The sequence below is a fragment of the Talpa europaea genome (assembly GCF_964194135.1).
Source record: "Talpa europaea genome assembly, chromosome: 6".
Taxonomy (NCBI): domain Eukaryota; kingdom Metazoa; phylum Chordata; class Mammalia; order Eulipotyphla; family Talpidae; genus Talpa; species Talpa europaea.
The window spans coordinates 130816868-130836830 of NC_140072.1; the positions used below are offsets into that span (position 1 = coordinate 130816868).

General features: G+C 47.4%; 1 protein-coding gene across 4 annotated transcripts in view; it reads left to right on the top strand.

Moving 5' to 3' along the window:
- FARP1 (FERM, ARH/RhoGEF and pleckstrin domain protein 1) overlaps positions 1-19963 on the top strand; it is a gene marked incomplete at both ends in the record, with an annotated part of 182784 nt that overhangs the window by 125401 nt on the left and 37420 nt on the right. For 2 of the 4 annotated variants that reach the window (XM_084234757.1, XM_084234758.1), the window contains 7 exons: positions 4322-4436; positions 5911-6058; positions 8096-8191; positions 9911-10074; positions 10694-10762; positions 13205-13280; positions 14369-14618. In XM_084234757.1, the coding sequence (XP_084090883.1) occupies positions 4322-4436; positions 5911-6058; positions 8096-8191; positions 9911-10074; positions 10694-10762; positions 13205-13280; positions 14369-14618 (918 nt within the window). Of the gene's footprint in view, positions 1-4321; positions 4437-5910; positions 6059-8095; positions 8192-9910; positions 10075-10693; positions 10763-13204; positions 13281-14368; positions 15332-19963 lie in introns of all 4 variants that reach the window. The other 2 variants (XM_084234755.1, XM_084234756.1) reach the window with 2 other exon arrangements.

The following is a 19963-nucleotide window of genomic DNA, read 5'->3' on the forward strand; positions in this document are numbered from 1 at the left end:
GGGTGGAAAGTGAGGCTCCTAGCTTTCTGTAGTGGGGGTACCCCCCAACTTTAACCCGTGCATTCTGCCCTCTGGTCTTCTGCTCCTCCCAAGGTCGGGTACACATTGTTGATGCCTACTTGTCTCAAAGGAGGAGCTGGGATGGATGACAGTCAAGTAGATCAAGCCCTGTTCTTGGGTTTAACTGTCTTCAGTGAATGTGCACTTTAGCCGTAAGACATACACCTATTGAAGGTTTCACTTCTTGTCTTCTCTGTAGAGTTCAGTGAACCAAGACGCAGGAGGCTGGTCTGAATCCTAGTGGTCTTTGAAACTAGATATTTTAACTTTCTCAGTCTAGACTAACTTAGATGATGTCAATTCTAAGGCTGCCCACATACCTGCACATTTGTTTTCCCAGTTAGCCACAGCAGAAGTCACTTGAAGTGGAATATACACATTACATTTCAAGGAGAGTAAGTCTATGTATAGACCCTGCTCAGCATATATAAACTCAAGTATAAAAGAAAGTGTTGTGCTGGCCTACCATTTTCAAATTTCCATCACGTGCTAAGCAGTCCCCACCATCTGATACCTACCCAGTTGACAAAACTTCCAGAGGTTTATAGGAAGTGTCACTGCTGGTATTCAGCAATTACCTTAGTCTGATAGGATGAGGCATTTCTATATATGCTGCTTAGCATCTTGTTTTTTGTGTATGGGAATTACTGAATGTGTGACAGACTTAGCAGATGGATATTTTCTTATCAATTTGGAAAAATGATGTGAGAAAGAGAAAGCAGTCCACATAGAGGTATCCATTATTAAACCTGTGTTCCAGCACTGCATATTATCTCATTTAATCCTCAAAGCAACCTCATGAGCTCAGTGTTGTTATTAGCTCATTTCACAAATGAGAAAGCTATGGGACAAAAAGTCACCTACCATTTGCCTTTTCGTGTAGGGTCTCCTCACCTCACATGGTGATAGTGGGAAGAAGAGGAGGCCTTTGAATCAGGCAGACCTGAGATCTACTAGTCAATTGATGATCATGGCAGGTTTCTAACTCAATCTCTTTTTAGAACTTGAGGATAATGGGATTTTTTCCATAAGACCTTGAAAATTAAATGATAGTATAATACCAAGACCTGTCAGGTGTTGAATAAACATTACTCTCATTCCTTTATCATTGCTTACCTGTAGCCTCCGTTTCCAAATAATGGAAAACTTAAGTCTGAAGCTTCCTTTTTGGAGTAGAACTTGCTAAAATGTCTCTGGCCAGCATAAGAAGAGAAATTGATGTGGCCCAAATATTCCTGATTCCGTGTAGATGCGCCCCTTTCTTTTCTTTCTTTCTTTTCTTTCTTTCTTTTCTTTCTTTCTTTTCTTTCTTTCTTTTCTTTCTTTTCTTTCTTTCTTTTCTTTCTTTCTTTTCTTTCTTTCTTTTCTTTCTTTCTTTTCTTTCTTTCTTTTCTTTCTTTTTTCTTCCTTTCATCTTTTAACACAGTGGCTCTCACACATATGGGGAGCGCAGGGTCACAAGTTCCCAGAAAACTATGTGCCCCATCTAATAGCTCCTGCTTCCCCAGACACCAACAAGGGCCCGAGAGGCCCTGAGAATGTGCCCTCCAAAGACTTAGCCAGAAGTACCCCTGCTGTTCACATGGTATTGGAGACTCAGTCCTGAGACACACAATATTTTTATATGCTTAAGATATTTATAAGGGGCTCCCTGGTGGTGCAAGGGGTTAAGCAATGCACTATGAAGCAATCTGCAGGCTCTGCAGCATGAGTTTGATCCCCGGCCAGCCAGAGAGAAACCCACATGGCAAAGCAGACCTCTCCTGTCTCGCCCGCTGCTCCCCTCAGCAGTGTATTTCAGTCTGTCTGCCTGTTCTGTACCTGCTCTGTCTTTGATGTATCCTCTCACCCCTCGCATCTCTGACCCATACCCCAGCTCTTGTATGCATAAATAAATAAATCTTTTAAAAAAAGATATTTATAAATCCCCATTTCTGCATTTTAAGCTTCCCATATACCCAGCCACAGAAGGGGGGATTTCACAGAGTCCTCTTTGAATAGGTGTTGATTTAAATGATTAATAACTATTTCTGTTATACTAAGGCAGGAGGGGTTCCCCTTGTCTCCCTTTTCCTGCTCTGTGGACACGGATGGAACATTATTTCCAGATGAGCTTGTTCTTCTCACCTGTATATTCATTATCCATTTGTTTGATTCAGTTTCTCTCTCTTTCATTGGAATTTATGGAGCCATTTTCCAGGCATCTATATTTCTTCACTTGCTCCTCTATTGCTGCTCATGTATAGTATTTCAAACTTTTCTTTTTCTCTGACTATGTCTCAGTTAAGCTGGACAAGCTGAACAGGAGCACAAAGCACTAGGAGCCTTGATGTTAAAATAGCTTGGAGCCCAGCAGGGCTGCCGTCTGCAGGCTGTGTCTGTATCTGCCACAGTCATTTGTAACCCCCACCAAACCAGCACTTGGGATGCTTTGTTGGTCAGTGATCCACACACACCTTCCCACTGACATGGAACATCCTCCATTGCAGCTTTCCTAGGTAAACAGATGTCCTTTGTGGTCTATTTAGTTCCATGCTTTTTGTGTTTTTATGCTTTCGGTGGTGATTTCCCTGCTTGTGGTGGCCCCAGGCGGAGGGCTCCTGAGTGCTCTCTGAGAGCAAGAAGGCTGTGACATGCCTTCAGGGCAGGTAAACATGTATTGGGTGTTGGGGGAGCTTCCTTCAGGCATGAGCGATAGTGCTATTGGCCATAGTCTGTGGAATGGACCGACAAAGGATGTGAAATGCATTGTCTCTCAGTAGGAATGCAGAAAGGCCGACTGGCAAAAAAGGGGTGCTTCAGGAATCTGGCAGAAACCCAGCAAAGGGGGTGCTTCGGGAGTCTGGCAGAAACCCACCGCCCTGTGTTCCCCCAGGACAGGGTTTAGGATTTGTTTGTTCAGTATCAGGGCAACTTTAGGAAGTACAGCTACTGCAAATGATGAAAACGAGCTATGCTTTCTTGGGTCCAGAATGAAGGAATTGCAGTCAAATCAGTGCCACCGTAATCAAGGGGACCAGTGACGATGAGGCCCCACTTTTGCACTGTTTTCTGTGATAAATTGTGGCAACTTTACTTATTTAGGGAGAGAGAGGTTAATCCAGAAAAGACAGTTCTAGAATAGCATTCCTGGCCTGTTATTGATCAGCACAGGAAGCTAGTGAGTGGGTGATTATTCCAGTGGCCAAGCAGGGGGGCAGGTGAGTGAGCCCTGTTTTGTGCAGAGAGAATATTCACCAGGGGTGTGATCGGTGACACATCGAGGCCGCATCCCTCATGGTAGCTGGAAGTGCCTTGCCAGAGTGTGGCCGCCTGCTGCATATGACAGAATGACAAGTGTCACAGTAACAGTTCACTTGTTTTTACTCAGAACAGCTGCGCCGGGGTACTCTTTATTAAGCTTGTCACACAGGCTTTATGATATAAAAAAGGGCTGCCATGCCAGGGTGTTGCGCCGATAGAAACCGAACTGGCTCATGTTGGGAAGGTGCAGCCACTATTTTAAAGCTCTAGCCTTTGACTATCCAGATTATAGCAATTTGGAGACTGATGAGACTACATGAGAAAAACATGCTTCCAGTTTCTAATAAACACTGATAAGAATTTGCCATCTGACCTGTCGTTACTGACAACAGGACTACAAGAAACTTAATAATTATTTTAAACCAAATTAGATTAGGTTCCTTTACACTCATTTACAATCATCTTATCTGTACATGACAGAGCTTTTGAGGTGTGACTAATAATTAATTGTTCTAGCGAAGAGTTTCATAAGCTGATTTTGTAAAGTCCTCAGATACAGAATTTTCTGGCTAGAACAGAAATGACCCCAACTTGGGTAGGAAAGAAAAAAGCAATCCAGGAGCGTGGAGGAAGCAAAAGCTGGGTGATTCCGAAGCTTTCTTTCCAACTGTTAAAGATGAGTGGACCCTTCATCTTACATTGTTACGGTTGTTAAATATGGTCTCGCTTATGGGATTTAGGTGGTGGGTGTGGTGAGGTGACATGCATCTGAAGAGACATGTACCTATATCCCTACATATGCGGGGTTGTAAACCAGCATTACCTCAATTTAAATATAATATGGTTTATAAATAAGTAAATCCTCACATCCATGTCTCCCGACCTCTAACCCATGTGATTCCCTCCAGCTGGGGTGGCCTCTTGTCCTCAGCTTGCTTCCGGTTAGCTGGGGAATAGTCCACTGGGAATGTAGTAAATTGAATGAATTATATGTGCTTCCTCCTCTGTTTCTTTGTAGCTGAGATTGGGGATTTTGATGAAGCATCTGACAGAGAGCACTTAGCAAAAAATAAGTATGTACCTCAGCAAGACGCTCTAGAAGACAAAATCGTGGAATTTCACCATAACCACATGTAAGTCTCATGCGCAGGTTCCAGTTCCTCTGAACCTTTCTCTCTATTCTTTTGATGCATAGGTGCAAGTGTTATGGGGCAGGGAGAGGGGCAGCCCAAACCCTGCAAACCTGCCTGTTCTAAATGGGTTCTACCATCCGCCGCATCAACACAAAACATAGGAGACTTTAATGGGAAGAAGCTTTAATACAATTAGGAAACAATACAGGAAAGGCAAAGAATCTAGTTTCTAATTCAAGCACCCAAAGTTACCCGTCCCCTCGTGGGTAAAACTCCATCCAAATGGGATTGGCCCAGAGCAAGGCCCCAAAGCCTGCCCCAAGTCTAAAGCACCTTCCAGTGGGGACCCACAGAAAAGGGTCACAAACAACCGGACAAGCCCGGAAGGAAAAGAGCAAAATCAACATCAAGATAAAAGCCGCCATGGTCACCTCCCCACGGGTCTCACCCACATCTGTGTCACCCAGTCTACGACCAAAAGACAAGCGCAGATTCTTCACGTGTCTCTAGGCTCCATGCGCCTCCTCCAGGGCTCCTGGCTCCATCCTGCTTCCTTCCTCAGTCTCTTCTGCAACTTCTCCTCTCCCTGCTCTGCTCCACCCTCCCTTGGGTGGGGCAGGGAACCTCCCCCTTTCCTGGGGACCACCCTGTTACACGAGCACATTCAAACACACACCCACACCCACACACTCTCATGCACGCACGCGCACACACACACACACACACACACACTGTTGGAAAGAAATACATACTGGGTGAAAGAGACCAGGGGCTCTCGGGGTAGTTACTCACCGTGGAGTCACAGCTTAGCCACTCAAGTCCCGAGCTCTGCGCTCCTTCCTCACTTCCCTGTGATTCCAGGTAAGCCTGGAATTTGAGGAAACTCATGCTGTGGAATCGAAGGGAGAGCATAAGGCCAATTAACAGGAAATACAGAAAGAAAACATCAGAAGTAAGCTGGGGACATAGTTAGGATTTTGTGAAAATTGTGAATTTTTGTACAGCTAAAAGTTGCCTTTTTTTTACTTTGATCAATAAAGAAGATGGTCCCAGGATTCTCTCTGCCTTTGTTTTTGTTGTTTTAAGGAAGGCGTGCGAGGCCTGGAGACAGTGTGAAAGAGTGCACCTTGAATGTGGCTTGAAGGTTTAGGTCTATTGTCAGCGATTGAAAACTTGTTTGAACATGACAGTGTTTTGCTTTTGTATGACATTAAAGGCAACTCTGAGATTCAAAAAAACTGGGCAAGTTTAGATAGACTTTTGGGTTTTGTGTTACACGAGCAATAAAGCTTTGGACCCAGCCCCTTAACTCTGGGTTGTGATGAATGAAAGGTTGGGTGTCATCTGATCAGGGCGCCCCATTGTTTGTCATGAAGTGCCTCTTTATTTCCTAAGAGAAGCTGCTTAAACTCAAATTAATAGACACAGGGAATTCAAATCTTCTGGCCTTTGGCTTTAATTTTCATTTTGTCAGTGGACAAACACCAGCAGAATCGGATTTCCAGCTCCTGGAGATTGCCCGCCGGCTGGAGATGTACGGGATCCGGTTGCACCCGGCCAAGGACAGGGAAGGCACTAAGATCAACCTGGCCGTTGCCAACACTGGGATTCTAGTCTTTCAGGTGAGAACACAGCCCAGTCCCCTTGGTGAGGGAGCGATAGCACCGTCCTTCGACTCTGGTTCCCAGGCTGGATGGCCCAGTTCAGGCCTCAGATGGTGATTGAACAGGGAAATCTCACCTCATCTCAGGACGTGTTGCTTTCCAGGCCCTCAGCGTCCAGATTCCATTCCATCTGCTCTTGCTCTAGTTGGGGGACTCCCTCATTATAGTTTTGTTTGCATTTAGTGACTATGTAACATGATAGAAATCTGTCTCTCTCCACGGGCCCAGGCTTAGAACAAAGTATAATGGAATCAAGATTTCAAACCCCCACATAAACAGCTTTCTTAGTTGGGTGTATTTTTAACCTAATTTAGGTCTTACCTAGCCAGCTTATTCATGACTCAGCTCTGCCTAAGTGAGCAAGAGAAGCGTCGGTGATCTTTGAAGTTATGGCTGAGGTAGAAAGTCATCAGTGCATGTCCATGTGCCGCAACAGTTTTGTAGCAAAGCGAACGCTGAACTGGGTCGTTGCCTGTGTCTTCCCGAAGGATGCAGTGATCTGAGACATGTTCTCTCGGCCACCTAGCTGTCGGCCCCGGCATCTCCTTCCCCAGCAGGTTCATGGCAGGATGGTTGACTCACAGGTTATGCCCATGTGAGGGATGTGAGGTTTGCCTGTTCCTGTATGTCTACATCCTGCGAAGCCCACAGCGCAATAGCCAGTCAGTGTCTGGACCCCATTCCCAAACTTTCCTTTTCTTCGAAGCAGCAGGGGGCTAATCTGTGTTTTGGTTTCAAAAGGGTGTGAAGAAAGGAGCGGACTTTCTCACGAAATAGGCTCAGATTCTACCCATTTTGGAGGGGACCATCCTGACCTAAAGCTCTTTCTTGAGCACTGCCAGGTGTGGTTACACTCCCTGCACGTTCTGCAGATAGTCCTGGGAGCCTGTGCTGGCGCATCAGGTGTTTGTGCTGCCACTGAGAGGACGTCTCCCGCCCCAGAGCGGTGAAGGCGGGCGTCACTGGGCGTCACTGGGAGCCGGTGTTTGACCAGCACCAACTCTATGGGCCTCTGTGAGAAAAACGTCACACCAAACGTGGTTCTCAGTCTGACCACTGAAAGTCAACATCAGGGCCCTCAAGCACCCCTAAAAATCATCCAGGGAGGAAGAAGCGCCTCACACTTGAACGCTGGCTTGGATCATGTCTAATGCCATCTCGCTGCTGAGCGTGGCTCTGTGACTTAATCACATACAGCGGCCAATCTTGGAATGAGTCTTTGCGCCAGTGCCCCCCTAGGGTTTCCTTCTCACTTAAATAAGTGGCTCCAGTGTCCTAGTGAATCCTCGAAGAATCCTCATTTTCAGGTGAGTTGACAGGACAGATGGAAGCTGGGGTCTGGCAAATAGTTCTCCCCTGGGACAAACCTCACTATCATAGGAAGCTACAGAAATCTGTCCCACGGCGGTTCTCCAGTCGGAAGACACACCACAGGCCTGTGCCCTTGCAGGCGTGGACCAGCAGCCTGGCCAGTGTGGATATGGGGCTTGATAACTGACCTGTGTGTTGCTTCTGAGGGTTTAACAATAGCTACTGGTTAAGGCCCATGCTCGGAGCCTAGTTCTGCCACATGCCCCAAATGACCTTGGGCAGGTTAAAGCATCCGTGCTGCCATTAACACGTCTGTAAAATGACGATAATGAATCCCTCTTGCTGAGTTTTGCGCTAAGGTTGGATAAGGACAGCGCCTGGCACCCTGCACCCCGGGCGCTGTTAGTGTGCCGGTGGCTGTGGTCTTTATTTCTGGGAATCTTTCTACCATCACCTTGAGCTGCCTCTTTTCTCCCTGGAGACCAGCTTGGTTTGAACGCCAGTGTATCGTGAGTGAGAAACCGTGATCCGGGAACTGGAACCGTCCCACAGCCACCGGGTCTGTGGTTCTCCAGCAGAGGCCTTTCCTCCCAGCGCCAGCCCTCCCTGCCCTCCCCACAGCACAGCCCACCAAGCCGCGCTGCCCCCCAGCAGCAGCTCAGCGGCTGCTCCCTTTCTTCCTAGGGTTTCACTAAGATTAACGCCTTCAACTGGGCCAAAGTGCGGAAGCTGAGCTTCAAGAGAAAGCGCTTTCTCATCAAGCTGCGCCCGGATGCAAATGTAAGTAGCTCCCAGGGGTGAGGGGCCCCTGGAAGGCCTGGGCTGAAAGGGCGGCCCCTGGAGGTGGCTGGCAGCTGTTTGGGTGTCACCGGTGTCTATGGGGAGAGACATGTCTAAGTAGCTGCGTGACTGTCACCTTAGATAACAGGAAGACAAAGGACAGGTGCACCTTGTATGCCAGGGGAGGTCACTGACTGCAGATCAGCCCCTCCCGCCCACCCCCCACTGCATCTCCAGCCTCTGGCCCACGTGGAGGCCCTATAGAACATTCCACACTCTTCCAGTGTGCCCCTGTCCAAGCAGTAGCCATCCCTGCTCTTGTCCCCGCTCCCATGACAGCACTTGGTCAGAGCCTTATCAAGCCCTTCCCCCATCCCCCAGAAAGCCCTAAATTTGGACGCCACTCCCGCCAAAAGTGGGTCAAAGAAGAACAGCAGGATCTTCGTCTGCTAGACATAGCAGTGAGGGAGACGGCTCCTGTGCCCCAGGGGTCCTCAGCCAGAACTTAGAGTACCTTTTCCCATGGAAAAGAGATTGTAAATGGCAGTTCAGGCTGAAATTTTCACTTCCGTGTGGATTGAATAGACTTTTCTGGCCTGGCAATCAGACACCCATTATGAGTGGTTTTCCGTGAGAAATGCTTTTGCGTTCCAGAGGACCGGATTGCAAGTAAAGAATTGCAGCGGGAATTGTGCATTGGGACTGTTCTGCCGGAAGCAGTGCAGGGCCCCTAAAATAGTAGGAACTGCTGGGACTGTTAAGGCCTGTGGTCACTTCTGTTTATTATATATATAGCTGCCTAAATTGGGAGCATTCAGGCTGGGAGTAGAAACATCCCAGAATCCCTTTCCAGAATCAAAGGACATGAAATTTTCCACTTTGAGTGACAGTTTTAGGCTCCCCAGTGTATGTTCATTTCCTGTATGGTCCCTGGAGCCACCGGGGGTTGGAGTGGGGGGACCATATGCTTTTTTTTTTTTTTTTTTAAGATTTATTTATTTATTTACACAAGCACAGGGTACAGTCAGAAGCATGGGAGGGTGAGAGAATTCACCAGAGCCAGAGTGGGGAACAGAACAGGCAGACTGACGAAGTACACTGCTGAGGGGAGCAGAGGGCGCAGCAGGAGAGGTCTGCGCGCCATGTAGGACCCTCGCCCAGTAGCCGGGGATCGAACCGGTGCTGCAGAGGCTGCAGGCAGCTTCGCAACCCAGTGCTCAACTGCTGCGCCACCTGGGGAGGCCCGACCATATGCTTTTTGATAATGAAAAGACTCAAGGCCAAGATTCAAAGTTGGCATGAGTCATGAAGGAGAAAACAGAAAGAAGAATTGTGTTTGTGATTTTAAGGAGGCAAAAAAAAAAAAAGAAAATTTCAGTATTTGCACTTTTTTTTTTTAACAGGGAAATGTAAGCCAAATAAACACAATTTGTTTATGAATTCTGTCAAGAGAAATGTTTTGACTTCTGCTTAGTACCCTGTTTTCTGTTAGTTCCTCTCAGGAATTCTGTGGGAAGAATCATTGAATGATTGCTGTATTTTATCATGAGGAACAGCCCCGTTCATTTTACTCAGTCTGTGAAATTGTGGTCATGCTGTAATAAAATAGACAGCTGAAATCTTATTGGACAAATTTCTTCTCTGTTCCTTATCTCTTACTTCATGAATGTTAGGGGAGGTCATGGAAAAAAAAAAGTGAGTGGAATTTTCTCTTTCTAGAGCTCGTACCAGGATACCTTGGAATTCCTCATGGCCAGTCGAGACTTGTGCAAGTCCTTCTGGAAGATCTGTGTTGAACATCATGCTTTTTTTAGACTGTTTGAAGAGCCCAAACCCAAACCAAAGCCCGTCCTCTTCAGTCGAGGGTCATCGTTCCGATTCAGGTGAGGATTCCCCCTCTGGCTCTGCGTTTGCCTCACGTGAGTTGGTGAGGTAGAAATGGCGGTTGGAGTAGTGCTGGCTGGGCCCACCCAATAGGTCCCTGGCAGACCTGGCTCTTTAGGAACATCCTTAGCCACAGGGCCATCTACACAGCCCCAGTAGCTCCTAACAGTTCTCATTCAGAAAGATTCTGTAGATGCAAAAGTGCCTCACTGACATTGGGTTGTGTCTTCACAAAATGCTGCATGGACTTGTGATTGCTTTGCTTTTTCACTCATTCATTCAACAAATATCGAAGTGTCTGCGTGTCCAGTACCCTCTAAGGCATCGAAGACAAACAGAGTACTCCCCGCTGTCACTTGGGGTCAGGGTGGGGGTGCTGCTGAATGCACAAACATACAGTGGTGACGGGGTTCAGTGAGTTGAACATCGTCTGTTATTCAGAAGGAAATATCAAAAGAGAGACTAAATTCAGGTTCCCTTAGGCGACCTTCCTTCCTGGGAAAACCCACATCTCCAAGGGAGGGCAGGAGGGGCTTGAAATGATGGCGCACTCGCTGTGTGTATAAGTAAGAAAGCCTTGGTGTCTTCTCCCCTGCCCCCACGTGGTGCTGCTTTCAGTGGCCGGACCCAGAAGCAGGTTCTCGACTACGTTAAAGAAGGAGGACATAAGAAAGTGCAGTTTGAAAGGTAAGGGTCATTTTGCTGCCATTTCTCATGTGAGAAGAGTCGTTCTTGCCATGTACCAAGGTGTGGCCACCCAGTCCAGGCCCTGTGAGAGAGTCACTGCTGCACCCTCAGTCTGGGCAAGGAGCCTGGTGAGCTGGGGGCCCTGGCCAGGGTCTGCGATGAGAAGGGTGGACAAAGAGGACCAAGCCATCAAGGAAACCTGCCAGGGACAGGGAAGGGAGAGCAGCTGGAGATCAGTGGGGTGAAGGCATGTAGATTGCTCATTGGTGAGGCCTAAAGCATTTTTTAAGATTTATTTTTTTTTATTTATGCATGCAAGAACTGGGGTGTAGGCCAGAGGTGGGGGGAGGCGAGAGGATTCCCCAGAGACAGTGGGGAGCAGAACAAGCGGAGCTACTGAAATACACTGCTGAGGGGAGCAGCGGGCGAGACAGGAGAGGTCTGCCGCGCCATGTGGGCTGCTCGCTGGCCAGGGATCGAGCTCATGTTGCAGTGACCTGCAATAGCCTGATAGCGCTGACACTTAACCCCTGCACCACCAGGGAGGCCCTGAGGCCTTAAGTATTTGGGCATTGGACTTGAAAGTATTTCTATAAACTTTGTAATGAAAGAAGGCGGGGATGAAAAGATGTGTTGTATCAGCAAAATCATAAAACACCAAGCAGGATGCCTTGTTGCCGTGGGCTCATGTTTACAGTTCGTACTCCCTGCTAGGCCCTGTTCCAAGCTCTATGCATGCATATAGAATGTGTATGTGTATGTAAGAGTGTATTTATGAGTTTATCTATATATTAACTCAGTCTTCACCCAGCTCTGGTGCTGTGGGAGTCCGTTTTTAAAGATGGCGCCCTGCAGCTCGGAGGGGTTGAGCGGCGGGCTGGTCAGTGGGCGCTGGTCACCTGGCCTTCCCCAAGGGGGCCAAGGTAAAAGAATTAAAGAAGACGGTGGGGGGCGAGTCCCATGGGGGTGCATGTGGGTTGGTTTTTGTTTTTGTTTTTTTTTAAACCAACCTCTTTTTCATTTGAATACATTTATAAATTACAGTGATGTACAGGGAATACAGCAGACACCTGCGCTGCTACTCCTTGACGTGAATAACTCGATCAACCAAGCAAATTAGCTACTGGATTTTTTTTTTTCTACTGGATTTTTTTCCTTTTTCCTTTGTTACAGATGGGCCTCATTCCTTTTTTACCAACAGCCCTTGTGTTTTCCTCCTCACTCCCCAAAGGCAACATCCCCGATTCCTGTCCCTCCTATTACATGCCTGCACCTCCAAAAACAATACATAGCATTACTGGGCAGGGTGGGTGGGGTCTTCATTTATATAAGTAGAACCATCCTGTCCGTAATTCCACACCTTGTTTTTTTTTTTAAATTATTTTATATGTCTTCCATCATTTTTCATTTTTGAGCAATGTATGCATTTCCATTTTGGACATCGTGCTTTTTAAGCCCCATTCTGCCGTAGCCATCTCTCTTAAGCGTCCTGTGATATGCAAGAATTATAATTTATTTATCTGAGTTCCTACTGGTCAACAGGCTGTTTGGTGTTTGGTAATCATTTTGCTGAAACAGGCCTTGGCTGTGACCACCCTTGTCTGTTCCTCCTGATACCGATGCAGAAGGAATGACAGTGGATCCAAAAATGTGAAGTGTAGAGTTTTGGGGGTGTTTTTTTTTGGTGTGTATTTATTTAGTTATAACCAACCAATGATACACCTGGTGATCCAGGAATGCTGCTTTCTGAGGCTCATAGAAGTGGCTCTAGTACGTTCTCTGGTTCAGCAGGTGGTGCTCCCAAGCTTTTGGGGAATTTTGAAGAAAAGCTAGATGTACATTGCAATTTAGTCTACGAGTTTGAGAACCTGAAAAGTTTCTTGTGCTTATTCACTGGGGTGGAGGGGGACACAGATGAAAGAAGAGCAGGTAAAAGAGAGGGTCATTGGCATTAAAGCCACTTCCTTCTGCTGTTGAGTCTCTAAATCCCTCCTCCAGCAGAGCTTGTCCTCTGGACGGTGCTGTGAGTTAGCTCAATTGCCAGTGGTGCTTGTCTGCATTGTAGAATCAGTCTAGAAAATCACTACCCTCAATACATGACTCCGTGTCATGGGCCATTGTTTGTGATTCAGAGAGTATGTGGGGCAGCTCGCCCCATCCGTGCCTGCCCTCCGCCTGGAGAGCTAGCACAGCACCTCACACCTGTCCTCACCCGCTGTGCCTGGGAAAGGGCCTTGCTGAGAACTTTCTCGAGGTTTAGGTCATGCCTCAGCCATCCGCATCGTAAAAAGATTCCCACACTGTGGGACTTTCCATTGGCAATGTTTATAAAAACGGCTCTGGGTGTCTTTATGATTGAGTAAGGGGCCTAATGCTGTTATTTTTCATTTAAAGAAAACAACCCACTCCGCTAACTTCAACAATCTTCTGCAATGTCCCCAGGAAACACAGCAAGATCCACTCCATCCGAAGCCTGGCAGCGCAGCCTATGGAGCTGAACTCAGAAGTGCCAAAGCAAGTCAGTAGCGGCCGTGCACGCTGACATTACAGCTCTGCTTTTCCCCCAGTGTCCTCTGCTGAGCTCTGTGTTCATAATATGCTTTGCAGCTCTTGGGCCTTCCCCTTTACAGGGGTTTTAAGAGAGGACAGTCGAGCTGCGTGCCCCTGGCTTTGACCAGACATACGCCCTGTCCCCGGTGCACCCCAGCCTGGGCTCAGCTGAGCTGAACACCATGTCCTTTGTCAGCTGACCGCCCGTCTTCTATCCCCTGCTCTGTGCCACAAGAACTGTGCTCTCTTGGCCCGAACTCTGCATAGTGGTGGAAGCTGGTTGGGAACCAGCAGAGCTGAGTCCACCCTCCAGTTAAATGAGTGTGTTTGTGCTAAGTGAGGGGGACCTGCTGTGCCACCTATGGGTGCAGCTCCTGCCCTGGGCCAAGATCAAGGCCTCCTGCTGGCAGAGCTGGGTGGTGAGTTCCCAGGGTTTGTGTTACAACACAGCGACCTCAGAGACCTTATCACTATTGCTCCCAGGAGCTTGTATTCCCTGGAGCTGGTCTCTGCCTGAGTTGTCAGGGTTTTCTTGACCAGAGAATAAGAACTTTGTGGGGGAAGAACGTGAAGCAGGTTTCACTGTGTGAGTCCAAAGACAGAGCCCTTAACCTGTCTGTTCTGCCCTCGGAAGTTTAAACAAAGCAGCTTTTTGTCATTTGTCTGAAATCTGTGTCAACTGGTATTTGGAGGAGGGAGGGGGCTTTGGGGTGGGTTCTGTCCCTCGCCCTGCCGCTCCTGCCTCAGGAAGCCCCACCTTGGGCTACAGGTGCTCCCTTGTTCATTAGAAACTGGAAGTGGTGGGTCCTGGGAAGCAGATGGTCCCTCACTGCTGCTGTGGGGACCTGCATTGCCAAAGAGCTTCCACACCCTGGAAGGACTTTCCTGGCCACTGGTGCCGTGCGGCGTGGGGAGCCTTTCCTTGACCATCTTCTGGGCCACTTGCACCTGACAGGGAAGATGCCGCTAGCTCAGACTCTGTGCTCTCTCTGCAGCTCTGGCATAACCGCCTCCCTCTTCTCTCCCCTTCCCTTCGCCCTTCCTGCCCACCCCCAGGCCCTGCAGAGCGCCAGCCCCACACTCCGAGACGGAGCCGAGTCCCCGGGGGGCCAGAGCGGCCGGCGGGCCACGGAGCCGCACGTGTCCCAGGACCAGGGCGGGCCGCCCGCCAGCCCCGCTGCACGCCACAGCCCAGGGGGTAACAAGACGGCCGACGGAGCCGCCCCGGCCACGACGGAGGAAGAGGAGGAGGTCGTTAAGGATAGGACCCAGCAGAGTAAAGCTCAGCCCCCGCAGCCAAGCACAGGTCCAGCATCCCGGGCTGCTCGGGGCAGCAGCACCTCCATTCCTTTCATTGACTGCAGTGACGTAGATAGCGAATACGACCTGCTCAGGGAGCCCACGTCCCGGTCGCGCTCCCAAACAAATGACAATTATGAGGGTGATTTGACCAGTGGTGTTTATCTGCTCTCCAGGGAGGAGAGGCGAGTAGAGGCCAGGCGCAGGGCTTCCCCCCCATCTGTGAAGTCCTCCCGGCCTGCTTCCAGAGAATTCCTCGATGATGACTCAGCAGACATCACCTTTGATAGTAGCGGGAGCCCCCGGCTCCCCAGACATAGCTCTCTGATAGACGAGATGTTCCGGGCCTCGGGTAGTCGCAGCCCCCTGGCCACCCCATTGTCTCCCAGCAGCAGAAGTTCAAGTCCAAATATGAGTTGGGACAGGACCGGGTCTCAAGGCTATATTTCTGAAAACGGGCAGGACCCGAGAGAGAGAAACCTGGGGGAAGACAATCTCCCAAGCCAGAGTCCTCTCTACGAAAACTGTTCCCCCACCTTTCAAAGGCCATACTTACGGAACCTTCCCAGTAGGTACAATAAGTCCGAGACAGATCCACTCATCCTCAGCCAGGCAGCAGCAACCCCAGAGGCCCTGGGTCACCTGGATGGCCACGGAAGGGCGGAGCTGGGCAGCCTGGCTGGTTTGGAAGGTCGGGTGCTGGCTAACGGGGATGCCCTTGTGGGTCCGATCTCAAAGATGCCCTCCCTGCCGTCAGCGTGTGCCCGCAGCACGGGGGACCAGCCGGTGCCCTTGCAGGTGACCGAGGACTCCACCAGCAGTGGCACTGAATCCAGCGATTCAGACTGTGAGATGGTGAACCCATCGAACCTGCATCTGATGTTCTGTAACCCTGGGGCGCTGAGCTCCCCTTCCATGCCCAGAAGTAAGAAACCCTTGGGTGGCCTGCGTCTGCGTGAGGAACCAGCGGAGGATGAGTGAGATTAGACGTTGGGTCTTGAAGTGTTGGCCACCGGGAGTCAGGAGTCCAGGGTTTCAATAGAGATGCTATGTTGTAGTGACTTACTAATTTTTAGTCAATGTTTGTGAAAAAGTTTGGAACAGGCACGTGTTTGGTTCTAGAGGGCCTGCCTGACTACGAAAATGTTCAAGAAAAACAAAGCTTGCTTTCCAAAAAAAGGTGGACAAGATAAACGTCATGATAAAATGCCAGGAGCTGGTTTGTCTTTCAGGGTGAAGACTGGGAAGACAGTCTTTATGACGAACCTGATCACTTGTCTGGTCTGTGGTGTTCACACGGGCATTTCTGTTGTGTTTGATTCTGTCCATGACCCTCCTTGTTGGCCGGGCGTTTGGGCTGAGTATCATTGAGATTCCGGGAAAGGTGTTGGTTTGACTTTTCCCCCTCTCTTTAAAAGGAGGGCTGCTTTTCTGTGCCTCAAGTGAGAACTTGACAAAATTCAAGGCCAAATGTCAGCTGATTGTTTGCTGAGATCAAGTATGGGTGAAATCGTAGTCAAAAATAATGAATACTTTAATGGGAAGAATTTGAAGTTATTTCTTCTCTCCAGATTTCATATGAAAGAGCTAAAGGTTGTCAAATCTTTGTGATCTGAATTTGCATGGGATGGCTGGTGTGCTTTGGGTTTGTCTTGGTGAGTCAAGTTAGTAGTTTTGTTTTGAGAAATGTTAACTCGGGTGACCAGGATCTCAGTGAAACACAGAAATGCTTCGAGCAATGATGCGAGGAAAGTAAGTAAGACCTTGCAATAAGCACTCTTGTCCAGGAGGTGAGCATGCTAAGTGCCTGCCTTTGAATCATGCCTAGCACAGAGAAGGATCGTTTTTTGGTTTGTATGTACATTTATGCGCACACGTTCTTAATTTTCGCACTCTTGTGAATGGTGACTTCCAGATGTTTCCCTGTTCAGGAAAAATGAAGGTGTAAGCAGGGAGAGGTTTGATTTCTTTTGAAATCTAACCCAATTGTGCTAGTGTATTCACCTAACGTTTCTGCAATTTAGAAGAATCCAGTGTAACTTTCATTGTTTCTTGGCCTTAGCTGCACATTGGAATCTCCTGGGACATTCTCACACTTCGTGATGCCTGGGTCCTGACCCTAGAAATTTGAATCTAATTAGTGCCACGTCGATTACCCAGATGGATCTGCTGGGCAGCCAGGCCCAATTCTCAGTCAGGCATAATTGCCTTTCTAGAATCTAGTAGATGTTGAAAATGATAGCTAATTATTGGGCTTGCTTACTGAGGAAGAAAAGTATCACAAATGAAATGCTTTCTTTAGTGACTATTATTTGGTACTTTTCGGTCTTTGGTACTTTTTTTAAAAAGGAAAAATTGTAGAATGACACTTTTAGATCCCAGATAACTGCAAAGTTTTTGAAAAGAGTTGTAACAATGATAAAACCCTGATCGGCAGCCGTGCGGGGCCTCCCTCAACTCACCACGATACGTTCTCGCGGGGAGAGCAAACCACGCTGAGGAAACTGAGTGGAACTTGGCAGTGGGTGTCACGAGTGGAAGCATTGACTGACCTTGCAGTTCACAAATGTTTATCTGTTCACATGAAATCAAGAAGTTGGTTTTATAGATTATGACAACTTAATCCACTTTTCTATAGACTTTTTTGACTTTTCTTAGTCATTTGATTCAGTGCATGATTGATGAATCAAAACGATTATCGTGTAGTTTTGAGATGTTCATTGAAGTCATCTATTTATGTCTTGCTTTAGATTTCTATATTGCCCAGAATCATAGAATTTTAAAAGTAGAAAGATCTTGGAGCTCCTCTACGTTGATTTTTATGGATGAGAAATCCTGTTCTGACGAAGAGATTCGCAACTAGTGCATGACAAAGTTATAGCTAGAAGCTTCCTCTCTAGACGTCAGCTTTTTACTCTGTGACACTGTATGCAATAGGATCATTTTTGATTCAATATTTTAATTGTTGAGACTCTTATATGGATTAATAAGTAAAGTCTTGTGGATACCGAATTCCTGTAGACTTGAATTAGGCAATTACAGTTCTTGATAGGTAGGGAGTACTACTGTTTTTTACATCGTGGGGTTTTTGCAGTTATAACGCATTTGCAATTTCTGTTTTGGAGTTAGAAAAAGATGTCTATTTACTGTCTATTTAGTCAAATGTGAGTTAACTAGAGTCACATTTGAAATTCTGTGGTTTGCTTGTGAAGGTGATTTATTCAGATGACTTTTTTTATCTCTAATTATACAGCAGTCTGATAATAAAGTATGAGTGAGTGATGCATATTAACTTACCCAGTGCAGGATGCAAATCAATTGTCAACCTCCAGAGCAAAGCAGGCTCCAGTGGTTTGTTCTGCTTTTCCCTAAAGGAATGATTTTTATCAAAAGTGTTTTAAAAAGCAGCTGATCAGTGGTGGCGGACTTAGTCCTAGATGCTCCACGTCCAGCATTGCTCACAGAGGTTCTCATACCAGCCAAGCGCCTGCATTTCTGCCGCTTGGCCAGTATTTAGGAAAGCAGCAGCCTCGGTGTGATGAATGGTGCTTTAAAGCAAGGGGATAGAGTTTGTTCAAATACCGCATGTCCTAAAGGGCTGAGAACCTGCACTGATTGTTTCTAGGGGAGCAAGGATTCCCAGCACTTGTGGCAGATTGATGTAAGCGTTCGTAGAGTCTGGTTTGTGGAGGCGCCATGATTTCCCTGTGCAGGGCTCGGGGAAATGACCAGCCTTCACCATCCCACCTTCCACACCCACTCATTCAGGTGAGACTCACATCCTCAGGTCTTCACCGGCCTCATAGTCTCATCGAAGGGCACGCAGGTGCGTGAAGGTAAACAAAGCCTGCAGGGATACCAAGGACTGGAGTTGGTGTAAGGAATAGGTAGCAGAGAATAGAGGCTGATGCGTCTTTCAGATTTCCAAACGTGTTTCCCAGACCTGTCCCCCAAATATCTCTAGTTCAGTAGCTAGTGGAAAAGTCTCCCACATCACCCAGCACCCCGGTCATCAGCTGGTGACTGCTCTGGGAAATGGTGTTTTCAGGCCAAGGCTAGAAGACAAACCATAAATAGAAACAAAAATTATTGAGCTACTCAGGACTGCCCAGGGCTCCTTGCATTAATATTTCTTCTTGCTAGATAGTATTTCAAAATATATAAATTGTAGACCCTTCTGTGGTTGATTTTGTTGCCACTTGTTCAGGACAAAATGAAAATGCAAGAAATTCTTTGAGCATGAAGAAATACATTTAATGAGTTCCAGAACTTAAAAACTTACCGTTCCGGCCCCATTAACGGTCATCTGTAGGCCATTGCCGTTATTTTTATTAGACAGGCATTTAATTAAAGGAAGTCTGTGGGCCAGATTCTTCCCACACATGTGATTCATCTTGGGGAATTTCTCAGATTCATCTCACTAAATTGTGCCACGTGGCTTGCCCTTAAAATGGGAATGATTCTGACTTTATTCTCAAGAACTTTTCTGAAGATTCAAATCATGCAGTGCTAAAAATTTTAGGTCTGCTCGGCCCACAGAACTAAAATACAGCGAGAGCCTCGTGGTGAAAACTTCATGTTGACAAAATAATCCAGTCTGGGTCCAATGAATGAGAAACCACACTAGCCTGTTAGCCCTCGGATCACTTAGATTTGTCTTGCCCAGTAGTTCCTAAGAGGAAGAAATTTAAATATTCAGTGCTCTTTTTTAAAAAGTGTTTAAAATGGTGTGCACATGTCTCCAGCTCTCGTCTTCATGTCTGTAGTCTGAGTGCACATGCTTTCACCAGCTTTTCCATTTCAAATGTTATTCCACATTTCAACACAGAATGGGTCCAGGCTGGCTGTCACCATTTGTGTCGCTGGGCTGCAGGTAGACCTAGCCGTAGAGTAAGAAATTTGGGGCGCCCTTCATCCTTAGGTCACCTGGGACTGTATTTGCTGCCATCTTGGTCACACCTCTTTGCCTAGACCGTTCTTCTCATTAACCGATACCTAAAGTGATCTTGGAGTTGTATTCCCAAGAAATACACTGTTTTCTGGATCTTCCCCCTGCAGTCTTCAGCAGTTGGGTTTCATTACCCTCTGACTGGTCTCTAGTTTTAAGTACCAGCATAATGCTGAGAGTTTACAAGTCAGACACAAAGCCTTTCTATGCAATCCCTGCAAACGCTTCTCTGAACCTTAAAGAGGTGAGCCTCTGTAGGTAACCCACTGCTGCTCACTCTTAAAGAGTTTTACCCTCAGCCGGGTTAGGCGGATCCATGAGGACATTTGGAAGCAGAGGTACGAGGGAACCAACTTCTCTGAGCAGTGAGTGATTAAAGAACTTTGGCGACATGAGAAGAATTT